We start from the raw sequence: 24104 nt of genomic DNA on the forward strand, positions 1-24104 counted from the left end.
TTGGCCGTGTGGTATTAGCATTGGCCGGTAATTAAGGTACCTAGGTGATCTATGCTGTTCGTAGGTCCTGTCGACCTAGTACCTAAGTACCTTACCCGACCTAGGCTAGGTACTGTTCCAGTTGGGCAGTAGGTATGGAGGTTGTCCGCTGATTCCATTTCTGCGGCTCGTGCACAGTGTATTCTCATCTGTTCCTGCAGTTGCACTGTAGTTACCCGCTTCGTTCTCGCCCTCGTTACTTACAACGGCCACGGTCTCGATCGCGAAGACCTCTCGCTTGTCTTTATTTAATTCTCCACGTTTAAACCTTCTGCTCAAACACAACCGTCGAGAGTCATCTAAAGCCTTTGCAAACGTTGTCTTTAACGTGCAGCCGTACTACAACTTCAACAGTCTGATCGGCGACGATCACTCACTGTTGCATTGCACTGCGCTACACTGTACAAGATAGCTCAGTGCCCAGCATCTGACAACGGCACCAAAAACGAAATTTTGAACAGGCTAAAATACGAACAGTCGCACCCTTGTCATGCCTCTCTTTCTGTTGGTTACTACTTTTAGACCAAATTCGCCTCGACTCCCACCTAGTGTACGGATACAGAGCATACATACACACTATCTACTTGACTACCTACTAACTAACATATGTGGCTAGTCTTGCTATGTACTGTTCCCAACATTGCTTTCTTTTAACTCAGCCACGTTGATCTTGTGCGGCTAGATCCGCATCATGGCATATGCGAATAGCTGCCCATTCCTGGCGAGATTTGAATGGGGACGACTCTGGTTCGACAATAACCGAAGCGCGTGCAGCAATTGGTAGGATAATGAATTCGTTAGCTCAGACATCTGGCTCAAGTTGTTGGAACTGAGAAATCAAAGCACCTCGCATCAATATATGAACACGCAAGAACTAGTCTAGAATACATTCTTGTATTCGGGGAGATGGTCAAAGTCACAGTTTGGTGGGATTTTCAGCCCGAGTCATGAGCAGCGACATGTATTCCTAATCAATTGAGGAATAGCCATCCGCAGTATTCCACAAGGTGCTGGAACCACAGGGGTTTGGTCTCGAGGCCCAATACTCAGGAAGAGCAAGGTACGCCTTTTTTATGTCTATTTGCTGAGCTTGAAGGCTTATGGCTACCTACCTGGATAAGAAGCTGAAGCCTACTGACGGAAAGATTCAGACACTCTACAAACGAAACTAGAGTGTGGTTGCTACGTGAAGCAGAGAATCATTGTTGGTACTCCACTTACGTTGGCTTTCTCCCTGCATGGTTCAATATGCCATGGCTTTAGAGATGGATGCAAGACACGAGAAGGCCGCAACATTTTTCTCGTTGGAATTACCACGTCCGTAAGAGGGCGGGCCAGGGTAAAAAAGACACTGACAAGCTTTTGTTGTCTCTTTCATTCTTTTCTGGTGGACGGCTCATCATACATGGGGTTGTTATCTGAAGTAAACGAACCGCGGACACCATGCATGGCGCGAGAAGAAGAAAAAGAATGCTCAATATGTGCGCCAGAATAACAAGGAGTAGATTTCAACAGCTGAATCGTTCTCCTTCTTCACCTCTAAGAGCCCTATCTTTCGTGACGAAATCGCCCTGATCAATTAGCTTTGAGAAGACCCCCATCAAAAAGTTCTCCTTCTTCACCAGCTTAAGATTTTCCAGTCAGAGCTTAGGTCGCATTGTGGTCACGGTGCACCATGATCACCTCCACACAGTCGACGTAGGGACGATCTCCAGTGCAACCAGGCAGCCAACCAAGGGTCATGGTCGGCGCAAGAAGGATCAAAAAGCCATGGTGGTAACAAGGGGACACCCCACAAGGACGGCCGCCAGACTTGTTCGCGCAATAGCGCTCCATTCCCACCGCGATCTTGGTCGAGGCTAAGCCAACCTTGGCTGGAAATACCCACTCCGCGCTCTCAAGCTTTTCTTCTTCTTTGCTACTGCATGCGCCTTCGCCTTGTTCGTAACAGCAGTAGCAGCAGCGACAGTATCCGTAAGTATCATAACAATAAGTCAGCGCCAGCAGCAGTATCAGCACAGGCCCCTGCCCCAGCCGAAGTGGGAAGTGCCATCTGCTCCCGGAAGAGAGCGTGTTAAGAGTCAGTGGTACTCAGTACCTGATTGATGTCCACAACGCTGGGCAAATCGACAAGTCACAACTACCCCCCGCCAAAGCCAAGCCACGTCCAGTTCAGTTCAGAAACAAAAAGCAGGCTCAGACTATTCCGTTCCATGCCTGCCTGTGCCCACTCCCGCTCACACGGCCTCCCAACTTTGTCTTGAGATACAACTCAGGCCGGGTCCCCGTTTCCCGTTCTCCATTCCATCATTTCCCGCCCTTTTTGGTCTTGCAATTGCGACGGCCCTCATTCATCGCATTGCCATCCTCTACCTCCTTGCAACGGGCCTTCTACCTAACCTCCGTATCCGCAGCTTGTAAAGCTTTGCAGCCCCTGGACCTAGTTGCGCTTCGACTTTACATCAACGCGTCCGCTCCTCGAGTCTCCGACCCTGCTCCTGGCCTGGCCCTTACACCATTACCACTTGGTGTCGGCGCATCAAGTTGGATCCTCGTTTGCTTCAACAAATTGAAACAACAATCCTAAAGGTCTCTTGGGCTGTTCTCATCTTGAAAGCGATCAACGGCGACTCGGCCCGGTTAAACGCCTCTTCCTTCGGTTATCCGCTGCAACGACTTTTGACCAAACGCTTTCTTGCCAACACATCATCAACAGTAACATCATCACGAAACAACCAAACACAATCGTTAAAAGCTTAAATACACTCTTGAAATGTCTGCTGGCGACGGAACATCAACCCCTGGGGTTGGTGGCAGTAATGCCAGCGAATTTGTAAGTTCACAGTCAGTAACGGTTTATTACATCACATCTAACACTTCTGATAGGTTCGCAAGCTTTACCGGTTTGTTACTTCCAGAAAATTTGTATATACAATAACGCTAACAAAATACAAGAATGCTTGAAGATCCGGCGCATCAAGATGTCGCTAGATGGGGTAAAGACGGTGATACCTTCGTCGTTGTTGAGGTAGGGACAGAGCTGATGTTGCAGTGACGAACCAATGCTTACAAGCTCAGAATGAGAAATTCACGCGTTCCATCCTCCCTAAGCACTTTAAGCACAGCAACATGGCCAGTTTCGTCCGACAGCTGAATAAGTATGATTTTCATAAAGTGCGACAAACAAATGACAGTGGCTCTGCAGCCAACGGCGCCAATGTATGCTCTATGTAACCCTCGGATGTTGGCCATATACTAAAACCTGAACACAGACTCTCGAATTCAAGCACCCCAACTTCAGAGTTGGTAGCAAGGATGATCTTGACAACATTCGTCGAAAAGCACCTGCGCCTAGAAGAACGCAGGCCACAGAGGACTTCACAACTAGTCACCACATCAGTGTTATGACTGAACAGCTCACTGCCACGCAACAGCAGGTGCAACAGCTCCAGGAACTGTTTACCGAGGTCTCTCAGACAAACCGTCTCCTTGTTAACGAAGTTCTGACACTGCAAAAAATGCTCAACGCGCAAAAGCAATCCCAGCACGAAATGCTCAACTTCTTATCGCCTTCCGCCAATCGTCATCAACAGACCATGCATCTCAATGTCGGCACATCTCCTCTAGATGGCAGTGATGACTCGGCACCTGAATTGAGACGAGCTCGCGAGCTTCTGTCCAGTGTGACACCTGATCAGATTGCCGACCGGGAGTTGGAACGCCTTCAGGGCGTCTACGGGTCTCCAGCCGATTCTGCAGTTGTCATTCCACAAGCCTCGATGCCCATGATGCATGATCCAATGAACGACATCAACCGCTATCCCGTATACCCGGTGGGCCAGACCGTCGGGATCGATCCTTTCCATTCCGATCACATCCACAAGATCCCCTACGCGATGCCTAATGATTCGAGCGCCAATGCCATGCAGGAAGTGGCAGCTCCTCAACCCATCAACATCCAGACCCACGGGAACTCCAACTCGTCGGCCAATTCGGCTCTCACATGGGCCTCCCGGAAGCCTAGAATCTTCCTTGTTGAAGACGATCCGACCTGCGCTAAGATCGGCATCAAGTTTCTCAAGTCGATGGGTTGTGAAGTCGAACATGCTGTACGTGAAACCTTTGAAATAAAATCGGGAGTTCGACCAGGCTGACGTGCAAAATAGCAAAATGGAGCGGATGCATATAGCCGCATCACGACCGTTGCTCGTGATCATTTCGACATGATCTTTATGGACATCATCATGCCCAAACTGGATGGTGTCTCGACCACCATGTACATCCGACAGGACTGTCCTGCTATCCCTATTGTCGCTATGACGTCGAATATCCGATCCGATGAGGTCCACTGTTATTTTGAGCATGGTAAGCACCGTGATGAGAGGTCCAACTGGGAATGTGAACTGATCGTGCATTATTAGGTATGAATGGGGTCTTAGCCAAGCCGTTTACCAAGAGCGGAATGCAGAAGATTGTCGAGAATCACTTGAGCTATCTCCTCAAGGGCTACGATCCTTCAACCCAGCAAGAATCCGGTTCGGGATACGTGGTTGGCGGCGCAGGTTACATGAACCCTCCCAGCAACTTGAATACGCCTGGAGGAACAGGTTTCAAGTTCGAGACGACACCCACACCTCCGGCGACTGGCGCAACTTGGTCCCCAGGACAGATGCCACAGCAGTCTCCCCTTACCACAGGAATGGATCAAGGGTATGGCATGGTAAACGGCGCGAACCAATACGGCTTAACACCCACGAGTGCTAGCAGAGCTAGCTTCCCCGGCAACATCTCACAAAACAGCCAAGGTCGCATGGACGGCCAAAGTCCTCCCGAAAAGCGACAGCGCACCTATGTCTAAGTTTCTGAAGAGGGATTGCGTCCTTGGATTTTGTCTGGTGTATGCACGTGGTTACATCGTGAGGAGTACGGCGTTTGGAGCGAAATAACGTGGGAGCTTCTTGACACTAGTGGCCTTTCGTGTCTAATCGGCTGGGGGAAAGATTTCATGTTGGGTATTTCGCATTTATGACTGGGGAGACGTCGGAGTCGGACCCCTGATAACGAGTAAAGGCATCTGGCAAGATACAGAAGGCAAGCTGGTCAGTGAAGACTATTACTTAGTTGCGGACACGGACGGCATCCGTCTGGTTCAGAATCGGAGTGTATGGTGCGGCGCGCCTGACGAACAACAAGATTTGAACCTGCGATAATATTACTCTCTTTTTGGCGAAGCACAAAGATCCCTTAAGCGAAGCTGCAGAATGCTGGAATGTTGATCTGTTTCGTTTTTGTTGCTCCTGGCCATTTCGAGTTTGACGTCGTTGACGGATTGCTGTTTGCCATGCATAGCGAAGAGTCGGACGGAGCTATCCAAACACATTGCTTAAATAATGCTGAGCTTCGATTATTCGTGCTGTTCATGTGCTTGCTCTGGTATGGTTGTGTTATCCTGGTATATGTAGTGATGGAGGACAGGTTGTAATGACTGATGGCTGCTAACAAATAGTCAACAATTTCAGAACAAGAGATCAGAATCGTGTCAAGCAGGGAAGGGATGTTAGGCAGATATATACCTAGCTCATTCTCAATAACGTTTGCAAGGTTGTGCAGGTGTGGCACAAGGAAGTGCAGATCGATTGAGTTCTGGACCGTTTCGAGTGGTGGGTTTGGACACACAGATTTTGGCGAGAGGCTTCATCGAGTAGGGCCCTTTTGCGAGAAGCTCCCGTAGTGTAGTATCCGTCCGCTGTTACACTACAGAAAAAGGGTGTCATATTACTCTGCTGTTGGCCGTAGCCCTGGCCTGGACCGTTGTTTGTGGAGGCAGTGCGCGCGGTATGAAGCCGTGGTTTGCGTTATACAACGCCTATTGTGATGCTTGTAATTCTAGTTTCTCGATTATCTGTTAATTCTTGGTGCTTGAGGCTGGCAATCGAAGTATAGAAGCTTTCAGTTACTTCAAGCTCTTGGTTTCCAAACTTTGATTGGCAACAAGACGTTGAGAATTAGTCGTCATGTTGATTAATAAGAAAGCGGAAGAGTGTAGCCGTCCTACACTCGACCTCTATACCCTGTCTCTCAGACCCTCTTAAACTTGACAAAGTAGTAATTTCGAAGAGTCTCGACTGTGCTGCTGCAGAACTAAAAGGTCGAGACAGGGCACTACCCAGGATCAGGGCCATTCTCTTCCATTCATGGCATGAGGCATGACGTCGGTGTCAATGTCATTCTCGTTCGAGAGCTTTAATAGTCCAAGCCTTCCCTACCTTAGGCTCAAGTTTCAACAGACGCTTTAGCCAAATCAGCAACCGTCAAGGTTCGGGGCGGGATTTTGAATTGAGAGCCATGTAATGGAGAAATCTAGAACAATTAACTCGTTGGCTTTGAAATAAAAGTCCTGGGCAAATGGCAACTGGCGGTTAATGAAACTCAGCTTGTCCACCTGCTATGATTGTAATCGACACCATGTTTTAGTGTTTCCTTAGCAATGATCCTCATCGATACTTGGGGCTCGCTCATCCAGCATTTGTGACATGTTGGTGTCGTGAGCGTATTCTTCATATCAAATCCATGTCCAAATCCTCAGACCGTACAGCCACACTTAGAATTAACTCGCCTCTCATCTCCAATAGGGATATGTTGCTGAGCTAGGTACCTACCTACCTGTATACGGCAGTTCTCTGCCATCTGTACAGGCAGACTTTCGTGGACTGTCCCAGTGCCTGACTAGAATCAGCTCACTACAACACTTGGGCATGATGAACTTGGTACATAAGTATTCAACCTCAGTCTGACTGATCCTACTAAACGCCGTGCCAATGGTATAGATGCGTATATACAACTCAGTGTCCCTCCTCATTGTTTGTTATTCGTCCCCGCCTCTGGTGTACAATCCATCCATTCATTACCTATCAAACAACCAAAACCATAGAAAATTTTCAAACTATCTCGATCCCTTATTTTATCATTCTCTTGTCTTGCTCTATCTTCTTTGCTTCTTCTCAACCTGCTGGGTTGAGAATGAACAGAACTTATCCTTGATCGCAACAACCTCATATGTACCCTCCTGGCTTGCCTTGACCACCTTGCTGTGCTCGTAAGAGACATCATGTCTCGTCTCAAGAACGATACTACGCTGGCCCTTCTTGGCGTTGGAGCTGCGTGTGTAGGTGAACTCAAAAGGTGGTGTGCCCCAGAACTCGAAGAAGATGTCCACTTCATTGCCCTCATGAATGTCGACACGAGACTGCTTACCGCGACTGATTTGGACACTAGGGAGCGGGTGGATTGTCTTGGGGATGTTAACAGCGGCGCGACATTCGCTGGCCTTGTCCGAAATGCTAGTGATAGTGAAATCGCCAGGCTTCTCTGCAATACGGCGGAAGCTGGTTGTTTGCGACTTGGCATTCCACCGGCCATTGAAGTCGTAGGCAATGTCGAATGGGGGTGTGCCAGATAGAGTGTATGCAATGCGCTCGCCGACACAGTAGTCGTGTCGAGACTCCAGAGGGTAGATAGACGGCGCCTCATACAAGTGAATCTGTACCGACGGTCCTCCATGCTCATACTTGCGCTGGCAGCCTCTGGCATCTCTGACGGTACGAATACGAACCTGCTGTGCACCGAGTCGGAGGTGCTGGCGAGGAATCCGGATACCGTAAGAGTTAGAGTCAATGGAGGGGATTCTGTAAGTCTCAGCAGGAGATCCGGCTTGATGCTTGATCTCGACTTCGACATAGAAAGGAGCTTCTCCAGTGAGCTTAATTGGGATTCTGTCCTCCTGCTCCTGCTCCTCCATGCAGTACTTGAACGACTGCCCGGGTTTCGTAAACCCAGCCGAAGGCTTAGCGTTCACGCGCTGGGTGAGAGTGAGAGGGTGGAAGTTCTTGTCGCTGTTGTAGAGATTATCTGCAAGAGCAGAGAACTTGTAGGTATAATCGCCAGCCTTGGTGGTGTCCATGGAAATGGCTGCCTTTGCAAGGGGAGCATCGAAATCTTTGCGAGTAAAAGCCTTGGAGCCCTTAGCAGGCTTGTGCGTGACATCGTATTGCACATGGTAAGGAGGCGATCCTGCGAGAAGTTAGCGGTGAACATAAATCTTGGATTTAAGACACTTACCCTTGAGGTTAACTTCAAATCCATCGATATCTCCTTCGCAAATATCTTGCTTGACGAATGTGTCGCCATCCGGCTTGATACTCGGGGATTCAACGATCGAGATCTCGGGCCTAGGGAACCAGCCCACTTCAAACCGGGCTGCTGCAGGCACAACAGATCCAGGGCACTGGACGTCTCGTACGTCAACCAGTTCGTAGGTGCCTTGGCTCTTGACCAACAGGTTATCATTGGCGTTATTTGCACGCTTTGTTAACACTTCGCCATTGCCGGCAATGTTTCTGTAGGTGATCTCAAAGGGAGGCTCTCCCTCCAAGCGCAGAGGCAAGCGCAAGTGTGTTTCCTCAACAGCCATGATCTTTTGTTTGTGTTCGACAAAACCAAAAGCGGCCCGTGGCTGCTGACGTCGCACAGCAATCTTGACCTGATCCTGAAGGAATGTCTTACATCCCCGCTTGTCTTGAACGCTGCTCAAGGCAAGGATGTATTCTCCTCCCTTGCGAAGGGTATTAGTCTTGATCTTGAAACTGCTCTCTTGAACACCAGTGACTCGCTCCGACTTGCGCTTGCCGTCGTGGACAATCTCCCATTCTAAATTGAAGGGAGCCTCTCCATAGAGAATGACGTCGAGTTCGACTTCTGAGTCGAGACAGGCATTGACGACTCCGCTGCGGCTTGCAATCTTGGCTGAGGCAGCAGGCTTGACAACCTGCTCGAGAACTTTATCGTCGCCAGTGAGAGGCTGGTTCTCATACACAGCGTCGTCGACGGACTTGAAGACGTACTTGTGACGGCCTGCCATTTTCGGTACCAGCTCCAACTGAGATCGCAGGCCAGGCACACGGTGGGATTGTTTCTCAACATGCCCGTCACTGGTGATAATGTCATATCGAAGTACAAAGGGAGGTGTTCCGACAAGGTCCAGATCCACCCTCAGACCGATAGAGTTGCCTGCGCATTTATCGGGGATCTCTTCGGAGCGAACGGAAAGCGAAGGCTCCAATGGGTTCAAAAGAAGGCACGATGACGGTTCTTTAACCTCACCCTTGCAAGACCCGCTGGAGACGGTCTTGAGGGTATACAGGCCAGGTTCTGAGACAAACGGCTGATCCATCGAACTCTTAGCGTTGTGGCCGCCAATCGATACCTCATCGCCATGCTCTCCGCTGTTAGTAAGGGAGTTGATAGGAGAGAATTCCCACGTGACCTCGTGGGGAGTGTCGTCGTTGGAGCCTGTTAGGGAGAAGTCAACAGGAAGTCGAACGGACCGGCCCTTGGCAACCTTGAAAGGGTTACGCATGTCACAGCCCTTCATGCTCGCCTTGGGACGCTCCTTGACCTTGAAGCCGTATTTCAATCCTTTGGCTCGAACTTGGCTGGAATCCTCTTCCAATTCAGCATATTTAACAACGTTGCCAAACGCATCATAAACTTCGTCGATCGAATACTCCCATTCGCCGGCAGAGGTCATGGACTCGTTAAGACCAACTGTGACCTTCCGGGGTCGCACCCACGAAACATCATCCTGGTCATCTGAAATGAGACTGGAGGAGGCACCGAGGAGAGGCGAGGAAAATCCATCAGGCTGAAGACTTTGGAAATGGAAACTGTGGTCCTTCCCATTGATAGTGCGACTGTACTGAATCTTGAGAGGTGGTGTACCATATACGTCCAATGAAAGATTCGAGAGTTCCTGAATACATCGCTGAGAGTCCGAGGATGATCGGATTCTGGCTTGAGGACAAGGCACAACATATGTATCTGCTGTAGCACGCTGGACCTCAAGTTTGTACTCGTCCAAAACTTTTCCAAGTCGATAGACACCCGGTTTCTTAACCGGGTAGTCCCACTGAAAGCCGAACGAAGTCTGATCAGTGTTGTGGTCCCGGATTTGCTTGGCGACCCTGTTAACCTCTCGGTTTGAAATCTTGATGGTTTCCTCCTTGTTTGAGTCAAAGTCGAGTCGGATCAATTCAATTTCAGCAGGAATCGTGGCATTGAAATAGATGGGAAGATCTACGGCGTGCTTTGGCTTTGCAGTTAAACAGAAGGGGGTTCCCTTGGGATTGAGAATAGCCGAGCCTTCAGGCAAGATGTTGATGATCTGCTTTCCCATGATGAGGGAATGGTTGTTGAGAATAGTCGATACCTTGACATTATGCTCAGAGATTGATATTTCGCGGTCGTAGAGAACTTTGGCGAAGCCGAGAATCCATGATTGCCATGGGATCTTGATATCAATTAGCGCATGTTGATTACTTTAGGAGGATTTTGTATACTTACGGGAATGTTGAACATAAGCATGTAGTTGAGAACCAGATGCAAGGAGAATATAGTGGTTACAACAGGTTGGGAGAGCTCAAGCCAAGGTATCCTCAATTCCGGCACACCAAAAAGGAAGGCAAAATCAATGAAGATCCATTTGAGAAATAGGAACCAAGACGAATCACCATCCTCAACCACCTGAAGCCAATCGTAAAGCTTCCATGCCCACAACAAGACGTAGACACCGAAGGTGTAGAGACGCTGCTGAGGAGCGTCGAGAAAGGTCAGAGGAATGACAGGCTGGTTAACAGCGGTCTGAGGTCGAGTGCTCTCAGGCGCGAGAGGCAAAGAAGGAGACCTTGTCGTTGAGCCCTTTCCGTATGATGGCGAGCCAGCCGAGCTAGGGGTTTGTTGATTGTTATGTCGTCGAGTGGCAGCTGGGGTAGCTGGGAACCCAGACCGCAGGCGGGGAGTCGATGTGCTCATGGCATTCGCATTACGAGGATATAGACGCGCTTAAAAAGAAATCATATATAAGCAAACCAAGTCGCAGCCGATGAGTGGTCGAGCGACAGGTTGTTGCGCGTCGGATGAGGTTGAAGGGTTGAAGGGTTGAAGTGTGTTATGTTTTGATACCAAAGTAAATTGTTACCTGTTAGTTTGTACTTTTTCACGGATGATGGAAATTCCTTGAGGAAACTGCGTCACGTCTGGGTCTAGTTGGACGCGCTTGGCCCCTGCGGGTTGGAGCTACAGTGGATACAGAGCAGTTGCAGCCTAAGCTTCAGTGGCTTGCGAGGATGGATAGGCAACGATGGAACAAAACTTAGTACATCTTCATCTACCTAGTACCTATGAGAGCTGATAGAGTGTTACTGGCCTGCTGACTTTTAGGTCTAAAACAGTTGAATATGGATATTAAACTAGTATAACTAATGAAGGAAGCTTAACAAAGAAATGTCAAAAGACACAGCTCTGTTGTTCATTGGCCAATACCTACAACTTTGCGCTAACAACTCCTACAAGCATGTTATTGGTTACCCAAGACAGGAGCTTCGATTAGGTAGATCACATAACTACACTTCTTTCATATTCCTGCATGCAATACCTATTGCTTTCTTCATACGCGTCATGATAGAATCGTCGAGCATAGGCTCTGTATCTTGATATCTCATAAGTAAGTAGTTCGTGCCCGTGCTCCTCTGTACTCAACTCAAAGACTCAGAATCTAACGTGCTATCTGTTGCTAGGCGCGCTGGTATCCTAATTGTTAAACCAAGCTATATACAAAGGAAAATAGCATACAGATAGCCATCATGATGCCTTGAGCTAACTGTTCTATAACGGTCAGGGTAAGATCATCCCAAGCTCCTTCACTCTATCTAGGTGCTTTGTCTACTTGCCTTCCTACCTAATATTTCGAGTGGCACGGGCTGTGACACAAAGTGAGTGGTTCAATCCGAGCCGCTTCGCCTACTCACTTACTACCATCCCATCTGCCAAAATCTTTAAGGCAGCTGCTTGTATGGTTCACCAATATCAACAATTAGGCTTGGTTCACCAGACACAACAAGCATTGTCATTTTTATATGGCCATGGGCAAGAGAATCATTTAATTTGTTCACCTTGTTCTGCCTGGAAACATCTTCTTTGTTCCAGTGACTGGCTTACTTCACCTCACATCTTCACCTGCCCTACTCTGTATCTCAAATGCCAATCCCATACACTATGGAATACGGAACACAAGCTGATGGTGACATCCAGACTGATGAGAATACACCCATCACGCATTCGCTGCGTCGCTCGAATCGTCTAGCTTCTAAACCTCCCCAGCAAACCAAAGCCATAGTCGCCATGAGCGGGCCGAGACGAAACCCCAAGCGCAAGGCCTGTGAGGCAGCGGATGAGGTAAATCACCGCATCAACTCAGGCGACGAACTTCTGAACGAGGCCCTGGCTCCGTTATCTCAAGAGGATATCGAGGAGTGGGAAGGTTGGATAGAGCTCGAGTCGGAACCAGCTTTCTTCAACATCATACTCCGAGACCTTGGTGTTCAGAATGTGAAGGCGCAAGAAATCTTCACCATTGACCATGACTCTCTTTCACATCTACCGTAAGATTGCTGCAGAGTGACTTTGTGCTATGGCACATGCTTACGTCTTCCTAGGCAGCCGGTGTATGGCCTGATCTTCCTCTTCCAGTATCTTCCGGGAATAGAGGAACCGAATGAAGAACAAGATGCAAGCGATGTGTGGTTTGCAAACCAGGTACATTTTCCCAACTCGGAATATCCAAACATGCTAATTTCATGCAGACTACCAATAATGCATGTGCTACTGTTGCTATGCTCAACATTGTCATGAATGCTGAAGGGATTGACCTTGGCGACAAACTACAAGCCTTCAAAGAGTCAACAAAGGAGCTCAGCACTGCCCTACGTGGTCACCAAATCAGCAAAAATAGATTCATCCGCACCATACACAATTCTTTCACGCGTCGAATGGATCATCTGAATGCTGACCTGTTTCTCGAAAATGAATCATCTGGGGCAAAGCCCACTGCAAATAAGAGACGCTCGACGCCGAAAGGGGGCAAAAGAGCACCCCTGCGAAAGAAGAAAACGGAATCTGACTATGGCTTTCATTTCATCGCCTATGTGCCTGCAGGAGGTTATGTGTGGGAGTTAGATGGGCTTCAGTATAAGCCTTGCAGGCTGGGTAAGTATACTGCATCTTGGAATGCAGCCTCCCTCATTGTTCTGGGCTAATTGTTTCACATAGACCCAGTACCTAGTTCATCTGAATGGACATCGGTCGCAGGGCCTCAGATCGAGGCCCGAATGCTACAATATGAGGAAAGTCAGCTTTCATTCAACCTTCTAGCACTATGCCAAAGTCCTTTGGCAGCACACTCACAAACTATTGCCCGTGCCGCAGCATCTCTACAATTCCTTTGTACCAATACCAGACTCCCTGAGTTTGAAATTCTTGTCCGTGGCGAGAAACCTCCTCTCGACATCGACGATGAGTCTCAGCTTTCCGAATTCAACATTACCAAATCAGATATCACCAGTACGCAGATCCCCACCACCCTGCAGTATAGGCTCAAGCGGCCTGGTTTCGATACTCAATCCGCCTATGAGCTGTATCATGAGCTTGTGATAGATGTGAAGGCAGCCATGGGCGAGTTTCGCGCGGAGATGGCGGCCATATCGGACGATGAACAACGAGTCAAGGGACGTAAGAAAGACTACGGACCTATGCTGCACAACTGGATGACGAAACTTGCTCAAAAGGGGGTTCTGGAAGAGGTTATCAAGGCAACCTAATACATTTCGAAGACACGTTGACGTTGCAACGAATATAGAGTAGAGTACAGGTCATCACTTGCAAGATTAAAAACGTTGGGGCTGTTGAAATAGATTCTGTCGTAGCAATATCCTGCACTCAGTCCGTAAACTGTGGTCCCAAAAAACCGAACTACAAAGCGCCATGCACGAACACTAACAACCACACGCCTGGCCTACTAAGACCATCAAAGCAACCAACGCATCACGAAAGCTGCTGGAAGCGTAAAAATGTACGTTCCTTCTAGTCGTCGGGGTATTGTTCCTTAATGTTGGACACGAATGTGCATGTCTCGGCATCAAATCGCTTGAAAAATTTCCCAGCCTGGCGGAACAGAGAATCTGGAATCTCGCTCGGATCCTCAATCAACACGATATTATCCTCGGCGACAACATGGCGTTCGGGCCCTGTTGTGCGTCTGTAACACCCAAATCAGCTTCCCGGACATCAACAGAAGATCAGGAAGCAACTTACAAGCACGTGTAGAAGGTCTTGTTGCGGGGTCGAAGCCGGTTGGGCAGTTCTGTATCGCTGTTATCGTCCAGCGTCTCGTCAATAGCCACAGTATGTGGCATGGGTAAACGTCGCGTACCCTGGTCGGTCCAACCGTTCACAGCACCGACCCAGCCGTATCGTCGGTGTTTAAAGATCTGCCCAATCTTGTAAAGCACATGCTGTGTCCGCACGCTGTTCCTCCGGAAAATTGGAGGTGGGACTTCATCAAACTCGTCCACAAGGTATATCACCTCACGAGGGTCGTCCCATCGACGGGGGTTATTCCTCATGATCCTCTCACGGAGGGGGCCAAATCTATCGTACAGAGGGAAAATATACTTCTCAACTAGCCACGCATCTACGTGCCAGCTCTTGGCGAATCGGTTCAGGAACGGTTCAAGGACCTCATCCCATTCGAAAGAGTCGACAGGTGTGAGGAGCAGCGAAGCCCACAACGCCGAATAAAGAGCAGCGTCTATATTGGACGAATCGTTTCCAGTGATCAATCGCGTGAGTTCAGGATCCGCTTGCTCTCGCGCTTCGATCACCCTGGAAGCGGTGGCTCTGATGTTGCGTGCCGTTCGCATAGCAATCGCAACAGGACTTACAGGAGATAGAAACACATCGGTGCTTGTCTGCCAGCCGAAATGGGCCAGCATAGATCTTAGATCAGCCATGGGTATCTCCTCACTCGAGCCATATGGATCCAGATACATCCTTTCAAGAGGCGCATCGTCCTCGGTGACAGGCACGCTATCCAAAGTCTTTCCATTCTCGGCAAAGACTATAGCATGAACGTGAGTAGGGAAAGCACAACATCGTGCTTGTAAGCCCAGTCGTTCTGCGATACAACAAAAGATAGCGCTCGAGATGATGGGGATCGAGTCGTGGTCTTCATGACGAAGAGCCTGACCAATGAGACAGTTTCGCAGGTTGCGGTAACTGCGATCAGGATGCTGTAAGCCAGTGAGATTGTTACACCGAAGCCAGCGGTTCAGCTCCAATGCTGTTTGCCGCGTGGACATGCCATCGATATTTGTCTGAGTGTCGCGAAAATCGGCAGCTAATCTATCCAGAATAAGGCCAATCTTGATGACTTCGTTAACCAGGGTGTACTCTGAACAAGGGTATGAAGCACTTACATCATTTAAATCCCCAGGCTGGTCATGCAAGACGAATAGATCGAATGCGCCCAGTGCTCGCTCAAGACTGAGATTTGCTGGCTCTCTGTTGTTGTCCCTGCTCGCCTGTTGAATGTTATACCACTCCTCGATAGCAAGAGATCTGTGGATACTGTCCAGCAGGGAATTACTGTAGTATCTAAAGGTTTTTCTTATGAGCATTTGATTTGATTCATATGAGTTTGCGACAATGCTTACCGTCTGGCCAGAACATCTTCAGCGGAATCATCGGCATTGCACTGCTCTAGGAGAAAATCTTTGGCGTCATAGCCGAGCTTGCAAACTTTTTCAAATCGCTTTAGGCGACCAACCTTAGTCTCTAGGATCTCAACCAAGAGGCGTTCAACCTGCGCATTGCGCGACTTCCGGGTGAGAAATATTTCCTTCCAGGGTGTGCTGGAAGCTCTGCCTCTTAAACGACGGTGAAAATTATGTTCTGGATTCCAGAAAGTGAAGCTGTTTCGGCAGTGATATCTCCAGAGAAGTGGTTCATTGGCTAAGTGCCTCAAGCGATGGGAGAGGAACTGAAAACTGCAAAGGTTGTCTTCGGGAGAGATGTAGTAGAGCAAATGTTGAATTATCTCATCTGGTATCTGCAAAAGGGACATGGCGGACCCTCTGAACGAGACAGGGCAGGCGATTAATCGATTGCCGGGATTAGAGAAGCGAATTGCGGTGTGGTGTGGTGTGGTGTATGTGGTGTGATTTTATGAAGTTGAGATGGAGATGGTCTTTGTTGCTAGCAGGGTGATGAATAAGAAGGGCACTGTAATGTTGTTACTCACAACAGACGCAGGTAATGTAGGTAGGAGGAATCTTCTAGTCGGGTTTTCGTCGCAAATCCCGGGTTTAAGTTAAACTGTTCTGCTGATCAACCCTCGAATATGTCATTACTTGGTTCTTGCCTCTTTAGCTCAAGTAAGCTCATCGCCTCTTACTGCGGCACAATGTTATCATCCATCACTGACCTTGGGTCTGGGGTACAGCAAAATGAAGGAATTTAGCGGGGTTATGAGCATTGCGAACGCTGTGAAGTCATGAGATGACGACGGATTCTCATTGGCTACCATCGTAGAGTTAAGGTCATCGGCAATTGGCTCACATTTGTTTTGATTCTAGACCTAAAACGGCACTCAAGTAAACAAAAAACGCGAGAGGGCTAGGCGGGTCTTCCTTACCCAATTTACAGCGGTAAGATAGCGCGCGCTCGCTCTAATTCATTGAACGCTACGTAACTTCACAACTTTACTTTCTTTGTCACGAACGATACCCAACTTATAGCTAACAACAAACACGCCTACTACATCCACGCTCGTATCCAAAAAGAACTCGCAGGTTCTCAGCCAAAGTTCTTTTTTTATTGTTTTTTGTCACATATCATGCATCGCGTTTTATATCCACGATATATCTAAACCTTCAATACCGCCATCATGCCCGACTTTGGCAACGGCGCGCTCGACACCCCGCGAACAAACGTCGGCGACGCAACTTACCTTGGACAGCCCGACTTTGGCGACATCACACAAGAAGCATCGTTCCAATCACCTCCAAAAGATGGGAACTTACTACAACAACTTCGCAATGGCCGCTCCAATGGCATTAATCTTCGCACCCCACGCCAAAGAGGACCCTTGGCCGACCGACGAAATCTTCCCCCCAGCGTAGGAGGTGCCGAATTTACACCTTTACTCAAGTCAGCGACCAGAAATAGCGTGCGACGCTTCGGAAAAGAGAACGGCACAGCAGTGCCAAATACGCCCGCACTGGACAAGATCGACGAGGGTGACTTGACACCGGTCCCTCGTGGCGACACATCCATATATATGGGATCGCGCAACCAGTCTTATCTGGAGAACACCATACCTGAGGTTGATACAAGTAGCGCTACATCGACCCCGTTGACGGTTCCCCGGAGGAGAGGCGGCGATAAGGGACCCCTACAAGATGGTAATCAGCTGTCACTACGAGAACAGGAAAACGTGATCGATAGGATAGAGAAGGAGAACTTCGGACTGAAGCTCAAGATTCATTTCCTTGAAGAAGCGCTCCGAAAAGCAGGGCCTGGCTTTAGCGAAGCCGCCTTGAAGGAGAATACCGAACTCAAGGTCGACAAGGTCACAATGCAAAGAGAGCTCCACAAATACAAGAAACACTTAACAACCGCTGAGAAGGACCTAGAGAGCTATCGGCAGCAGATGCTCGAGGTGCAGGAAAAGGCTAAGCGAAAGTATGCCAACCAGAGCAACCAAGCCGAGATGGACAAACTGCAGCGCCTATTGGAAGACCGCGAAACAGACATCGAGGATCTTCAGCGACAATTACAGCAACAAAAAGGAAGCAATGATCAGGTCGAAAAACTTCAAGACGATATTGGAGACCTCGAGGCGGACATTCAGGAGAAAGACCAACAACTCACCGAACGCGAAGACGCACTAGAAGATTTGAAGGATCAGATGGAGGCTCTGAGAAATAAGGCCACAGAAGCAGAAGAAAGGGCCAAGGATGCTCAGCGCAAGATGGTCGCGCTGGAGGAGAAGGCTCAACACAACGATGAGCTCGACGACGCCAAAGACACAATCCAAGATCTCGAGCACAATATTCGCCGCCTCGAGGAACAGGTCGAGGATGCAAAAGCCAAGATGGAAGAAGCTATGGCTGAAAAAGATCGGGCCGAGAATGACCTTGAAGAGCTTCAGGAAGACATGGCCAACAAGTCTGTGGCCACAAAGGGACTCTCTCGTCAGATTGAAGAGAAGGTTGCGCGCTTGCAAGAAGAACTCGATCAATCTGGCCAGGAATATGCTACTTTGGAGAAGGAACACCGCAAGTTGGCCCAGGAAAACAGTTCCCTGCAATCCGCTGCCAATGAGCTCAGGAAGAGTCAAGAGAGATTTGATCGCGAGCGGGATTCTTTGTCAACCAGAATCGAGGAGCTTGAGGCCGAACTCAACGACCGTGCCGACGAGAGGAACATACTTCAATCCCGACAAGATAGCCTACTATCCGAATCCAAATCTTTACAAAGAGAAATCGAGAGGCTAGAGGGAGAATGCCAAGAGCTTGAGGAGGGCCTTGCAGAAGAAAGAGAACATGCCCTCGAGATTGAAAAAGACATCCGTGGCCAGTATAAAGCCGAGATGGATCGTTTGAATGACGAAATCTCTGATCTCCAGGCTGAAATTCGGGAGAAGGACAACCTTTATGATAACGACAGCGAAAAATGGGAAACGGAGAAGCAGAATCTTGAGTCAGAGCGCAAGCGCGCCGAAGAGAAAGCAGCGGGTCTACAAAGAACCATCGATCGCCTCAAAGAGGTGGAAGGCACTATCTCAGACAAGGAGTCGAAGCTGCAAATAGCCATTCAGAGCGAGGCTGAGCGACACAGGAGCGAGGAAGGTCTTCTCTCCCGGCAAATCGAAGATCTTCAAGACGCCCTAGAAACCCGGCAGACACTCCTTACGAATTTACGCAGTGAACTTTCCGCAGTTCGTGACGAGTTACGACAGACACAGATTGAGCACCAGGCCCAAACCCGAAAGGTCGCCGCCTTGGAAGATGAGGTGGACGTTCTGCAAACAACCCTCGACGAAGAACAAAACGCCGGACGTTATGAAGCCGAGGCTGCCAAGCGAGAATGTGAGGATTTGAGAGAACAGCTCAAATCCTTGAGGCAACGCACCAGTTCATTCCAATCAGCATCGACGCAAGTGGTGAGTAAGGAGATTGATGACCTGAGAGAACAACTAAGAGATGCGCGCAAGAGAGCAGATATGCTCGAGCGTGCTAGTCTCGAAACAGACGATTTGAAGGACCAACTGAGGACTATGCGTCAACGAGCGGGCTCATCTGAAACTGTCAGCCGAGAGATCGATGACCTGAAGGAAGAACTAAAGATATCGCGACAACGAGCCGAGTCAGCTCAAACCGCCATCTCTACTTTAGAACAAGAAGCTAAGCAGTCGACGGAGTCCATGACACGGATGAAGTGGCAGCTTTCAGACGCGAACTCTCAACTTGACAAAGTGTCGAAGGAGAAACAATCTCTCCAAGACCAGGTAGCCAAAATTAACGCCGAGTTGCATACTGTAAACACTTCCCTGGCCGAAGTCAAAGCAGAGCGCGACGAACTTGATGGCGAAATACGTCGGACGAAGCTCTACGACAATGAGACCCTTCGTGTTGACCAGGAAAGACTCGACCTCCGTACGGCCAAGCTCAAGCTTGACAATGAAGTGCGGCGTCTAAAGGATGAGAACAAGGCTCTGATTGAGCAGCGAGATATGATTGAGAAGAATCTAGAGGACGAAATCGAGAAAGCCGCTGAGGAGGAGGAGCGTCTAGGTCAGGAAATTCTTCAATTACAGACCAAACTACGAACATCATCGTCGACAGACAATCATGATCTTGCTGCTGCTCGTCGCACCATTCGTGACCTTGAGCGTCGTGTCGAGGATTACGAAGCTCAACTCAACAATACCCGTCAGCTACCAAACAACTTCGAGGGTAACAGCGAGCTGTCTTTGATCCGTAAGGATCTCTCTGCAGCTCGTCAAAAGGAGCTGGAATTCCTTCAAAAAGATACTACAAACCGCGACGTGGTCAAGGGTCTGAAGCGACAGATTGCCGATCTGGAGCGCCAAGTGCACGAGACCAAAGTTTCTCGTTTGATCGCGTCTCCCAAGTCTTCCACCACTGATTCAGGTCGCAAGACTGAGGTCACTGAGCTCAGGGGCCAGCTTTCCGCAGCGCAAAAGTCGATCCACGATCTCAAATCCAAAAACAGAGAAGCCGAGCGCAAAGCTATGCAAGTGTCGCAAGACTTCCAACGCCAGCTAGATGACCTCGAGGATCAAAAGATAGTACTTGAAGAGGTTCTTGAGGAAGCCAGACAACAAGCCGAGGAGACGGCAACCCAACACGAACGCGCACTTCGTCGAATGAAGCACCAGCTTGACAAGGCAGAACGCGAACGTAACACCCTGGCAACGCTACAACCCAACATCAGCAAGCATGACCGGCAGCTGAGAAAGAACCAGGCCGAGATGGAGAACCTTGAGCACGATGTTCTACAGCAACAAGAAATTATTGACAACCTTGCCGCCTCTGAAGCTTCTCTCCGACGCAAGCTAGAGCGAGCTCGCAATGAGCGGGCAGCGTTCCGCATGAGCGCCGAGAAGTTGCAAAAGGATCTTGAGCATGTCAAGGCTGCAGCAGTCGCCGCTAGAGCCGGGACTCCAGATCGACGAAGCGCAGTAGATCGCAAGGCTCTTGATTTAACTATTGAAGGAGCTGATCAGGCTCTTGAGACTGTCATTCGCGCAGCTGAAAGCGCCGACGAGCGTCACAGGAAGGAGTTGCGGGGCATGTTGATGCAGATGGAGTGGATGCAGGCTCGATTCAAGCGCGAAGCCTCTCTTCGAGCTGATGCCGCATATGCAAAGAAGTTCCTACAGCTGCAGCTTGACGTCGCCAATGCATGGTAAGACCCTGTTCCCGCGTATTTCTATCAGAACCATATACTAACAATCTCATAGCAACAAGGCTCAACTCCGTGAGCTCGAGGATATTCGCACAAACCTCCTTGGTAACAAGAAAGCCCTCGCTCTGCCTGGTCATGCGACACTCAGCAACTCATCCACGACGAAGCCCACGCTTAAGACCTTCCTCGTCATGGCACGTTTCATTGCTCGTGTTCGCTTGTCGGCTAACAACTGGGCCAAACAAGAGGTTGTTCGTCGCAAGCTCGTGAGCGCAACTGAAGAACAGCGCAAGGTGAAGCGATCGAGGCAACTTAAAGTGGTCAAGGCCGAAGCATAAGAGAATCCGGCTGCTTGCTTGTACGGAGTCCGGGTGCGCATGAAAGATTGAAGAATGAACGAAGCATTTGCATGAATAAGGGCGTCTGTAGAAACTGTCTGGCTGGTCTATTACCACTTGTCAATTTGGTTATTGACGCGGTTATTATGATACCTGGATCATATCTTTACATGGGACGGGTTTTCTTTGGCGTTAGGGAATAGGAATAAGGGAAACAGGCGAGTAAATTAGCACATTGTATAGCATGACGCAGATGACGGTCATTATAAGCATCAAATTATGAGCATTTTGATTTGAACTTCAAATGTTCTCCCCCACACTGCATGAGAAGTAAAAAGAAAGACGTTTGAGTATCTTGAGACCGTCCTTAAAGACTAACCCAACACCTAAACCTTGCAAACAACCTCCCATCATGTTAACATCAAGTCATACTATGTGTGGTCCGCCCATTGTCGTCAAACAACACTCGCACAGCCAACCTAGCTCTCCCATTGTTTCCTACTCTTTGATACGGGCTTGGTTGACTTTTATGTAGATTCGGCACATGAAAATTTCGAGAGTGGGGCATATACATTTACATGACGAACAAAAGATTTGTGTCTAATCAACTTGGTCAACAGCTGGACTACAAAGCTTCGAGGCGGTGAGACTTACCGAGAGGGTGACTACATGATAGCTGAGGCTTCTGAGTATAGCGCGTCGCAAGTTCGTCACGAATACTGTTTAACAACTGGACGTAACTTTGCTGGGGACTTTTCTTGAGCGCAGTGACAAATGCCCAGGACATGGCGCCAGTAGCCTGGGAGGCGATAGTAGCATCGGCACTATGGAATATGTTAGCGATATGTTTCGGATATGCTTTAATGATAGAGAAACCGGCAAAATCTCCATCGACCCAACGCAGCCCGTGGCCCCAGATGCGCAAATACAGTCTCGTTAGGAGACTGTATCTGGCATCTGGAGCAAGCTCGAAAGAATCATCATTCAAGTTAGATACATCAAATTGTTCAAACCAAAACGCCTTGCGCCAAGCTAACATGACCAATTGAAAAACCAGTTCCAATAACAAAATGCAAAATCGAAAGGACCAGAAAATCAAGCCGGTATCGTCTGGTAGGAAAGGTAATATTGGGGAAGGGGCACCCACGAAGTTTGGTCGTCTTTACTGCCGGACCACATAATAACATCAGCAGGAGAGGTCTTTGTCCTCATGGTACGCTCGCGAGCCTCGTCACCGTTGGCAGCCTTCTTGATGAAGCCGAAGATGTTGCTGGCAACACCACCGAGATCGCCTTGGCTGTATGAGGAGATGACGCTGAGCAAGCCTTGACCAGCCTCCTTGGCCAGGTTGGGCTCCTTGAGGATACCTTGTGTCGAGTAGATGTAGGGCAAATCGAGGGCGGTACCGGAGTGACACGAGTCAAAGATGGCAGTGAGCCGAACGCCGGCCTGTAGAGGGCGAACCATGATGCGATGCATCTCATCATCTACGATGTGGCCGTTTTGTCGGAAGTCAACAGGGTAGATGACCTCATCGTAACCGTCGTCTTCGTCGCCGTCAAGATCTTTGGTTTGTCCACCGTGACCTGCGACCGTTAGTAAAGCTATGGGGATATGGGGAAACATCAAGCTCGTCAAGTATAGATCGTACCTGAGTAGTGGAAGAACAACGAATCGTTAGGTCGCGCATCTTTTACTAGCCAGTGCATGGCTCGGAGAATGTTCTGTTTGGTAGGCTGGCTCATGGCGTTCTGCTGATCGTCGGTAAGAATCACCATATCCTCGCGTTTATAGCCAAAGTGTTCGGAGAGGTAGGCGGTCATGTTGCGAACATCGTTGATGCAGCCACGCAGCTGTCCGCGCTGGTTGAAGTAGTTGATTCCGATGAGAAGGGCTTTTCTCCTGCCGGTGCAGTTTGAGTATCTGAAGTTGTAACTATTGGGAGCTCCATGACCGAACTGTTGAGGGGCTGTAGGAGGGGGGGGAGGGCCACCTGAAGATCAGTTAGTGAGCCAGTCGAAAAGGCAAGCGCGTGAATCTCGTAACACACCGGGTCGGGAATTGAAGTTTGGCTGAGGAGGTCCTTGCTGATAGTGACCATATTGAGGCTGGGGAGGAGGCTGTCCTTGGTAGAACTGCTGCTGTTGTGGAGGAGGATGCTGCTGATAGCCGTATGGCGGTTGAGGAGAAGGTTGGCCTTGCGGATAGCCACCACCGTAATTAGGTTGCGGTCTATAGAAGTAAAGGAAAGTAAGTTAGCTAACTATAAGCTCCATCGTTGCGCATGATGATGACGGGTAGTGGCATGAGTGATCGTCGGTTCGCATGGGGGGATGGAAAATGCGGGGGAAAGTTGAACGGTAGATGGGATTTTGGAATTGGAGGTTCGAATCAGATCGAAACAGCGCTGAAGAACGAGGGGAGTCGCACGGGTAATAATTGCCTTGAGGCTGTTGGTGGTATTGGGGTTGCGGTTGACCACCGTAACGGTCAGAATTGTAGCCTGGATATCCCGACATGACGGGGCGGTTCTTGCTGTTGAAGAGATCGGAGGAGTAAAGGATCCGAGGTTTCAAGATTATGAACTTGAGGATGTAGAAGATTGACGTATGTTTGTGTTTTGGTAGAGGAGAAAGAGTCGAGTCGGGTAAGAAAAGACGACCAAGGATTGATAGCCTGGGCGTGGGAAACTCGGGCTGGGCGCCAAGAGATCAGACAGGATAGCGCATTCAAAAGTAAAATGTAGCTGGGTCCTTCTGGGGCGATGACGATGTACTGAAGAAGAGAGATAAAAGCTTGGGGTCTCGTGATCAATGCAATGCCACGACTGTCTGGTATAGTCTG

At 49.1% G+C, this 24104-nt stretch overlaps 5 protein-coding genes across 5 annotated transcripts; 2 read left to right on the top strand and 3 right to left on the bottom strand.

The window, feature by feature from the left end:
- The first annotated feature begins 2558 nt into the window (after positions 1 to 2558).
- Positions 2559 to 5103, top strand: EDB82DRAFT_338503 (HSF-type DNA-binding-domain-containing protein). The gene is made up of 7 exons (XM_025738916.2): positions 2559 to 2872; positions 2926 to 2942; positions 2995 to 3067; positions 3118 to 3258; positions 3312 to 4148; positions 4206 to 4404; positions 4461 to 5103. Exons 1-7 carry the CDS (start codon positions 2813 to 2815, stop codon positions 4895 to 4897), a joined length of 1764 nt encoding a protein of 587 aa, XP_025593630.1. The 5' UTR covers positions 2559 to 2812; the 3' UTR covers positions 4898 to 5103.
- A 1918-nt stretch (positions 5104 to 7021) lies between these two features.
- EDB82DRAFT_435145 (uncharacterized protein) lies at positions 7022 to 10905 on the bottom strand (the record flags this gene model as incomplete). Its single annotated transcript, XM_065607748.1, has 3 exons — positions 7022 to 8109; positions 8158 to 10384; positions 10414 to 10905. The coding sequence occupies 3 exons, from the start codon at positions 10903 to 10905 to the stop codon at positions 7022 to 7024; spliced, it is 3807 nt and encodes a 1268-aa protein (XP_065463489.1).
- A 977-nt stretch (positions 10906 to 11882) lies between these two features.
- EDB82DRAFT_338650 (uncharacterized protein) lies at positions 11883 to 13892 on the top strand. The gene is made up of 4 exons (XM_025738918.2): positions 11883 to 12533; positions 12588 to 12687; positions 12735 to 13137; positions 13201 to 13892. The coding sequence occupies exons 1-4, from the start codon at positions 12130 to 12132 to the stop codon at positions 13746 to 13748; spliced, it is 1455 nt and encodes a 484-aa protein (XP_025593632.2). The 5' UTR covers positions 11883 to 12129; the 3' UTR covers positions 13749 to 13892.
- On the bottom strand, positions 13831 to 16423 carry EDB82DRAFT_516502 (Transglutaminase-like superfamily-domain-containing protein). Its single transcript, XM_065609003.1, has 4 exons — positions 15642 to 16423; positions 15405 to 15582; positions 14242 to 15350; positions 13831 to 14185 (listed from the first exon to the last, which is right to left on the bottom strand). The coding sequence occupies exons 1-4, from the start codon at positions 16049 to 16051 to the stop codon at positions 14011 to 14013; spliced, it is 1872 nt and encodes a 623-aa protein (XP_065463490.1). The 5' UTR covers positions 16052 to 16423; the 3' UTR covers positions 13831 to 14010.
- A 5093-nt stretch (positions 16424 to 21516) lies between these two features.
- Positions 21517 to 23330, bottom strand: EDB82DRAFT_516505 (peptidase C14, caspase domain-containing protein). Its single transcript, XM_065609004.1, has 4 exons — positions 22912 to 23330; positions 22408 to 22846; positions 21915 to 22084; positions 21517 to 21860 (listed from the first exon to the last, which is right to left on the bottom strand). Exons 1-4 carry the CDS (start codon positions 23081 to 23083, stop codon positions 21835 to 21837), a joined length of 807 nt encoding a protein of 268 aa, XP_065463491.1. The 5' UTR covers positions 23084 to 23330; the 3' UTR covers positions 21517 to 21834.
- Positions 23331 to 24104: the final 774 nt, after the last annotated feature.

The sequence above is a fragment of the Fusarium venenatum genome, assembly GCF_020744135.1.
Source record: "Fusarium venenatum strain MPI-CAGE-CH-0201 chromosome Unknown EDB82scaffold_4, whole genome shotgun sequence".
Lineage (NCBI taxonomy): Eukaryota > Fungi > Ascomycota > Sordariomycetes > Hypocreales > Nectriaceae > Fusarium > Fusarium venenatum.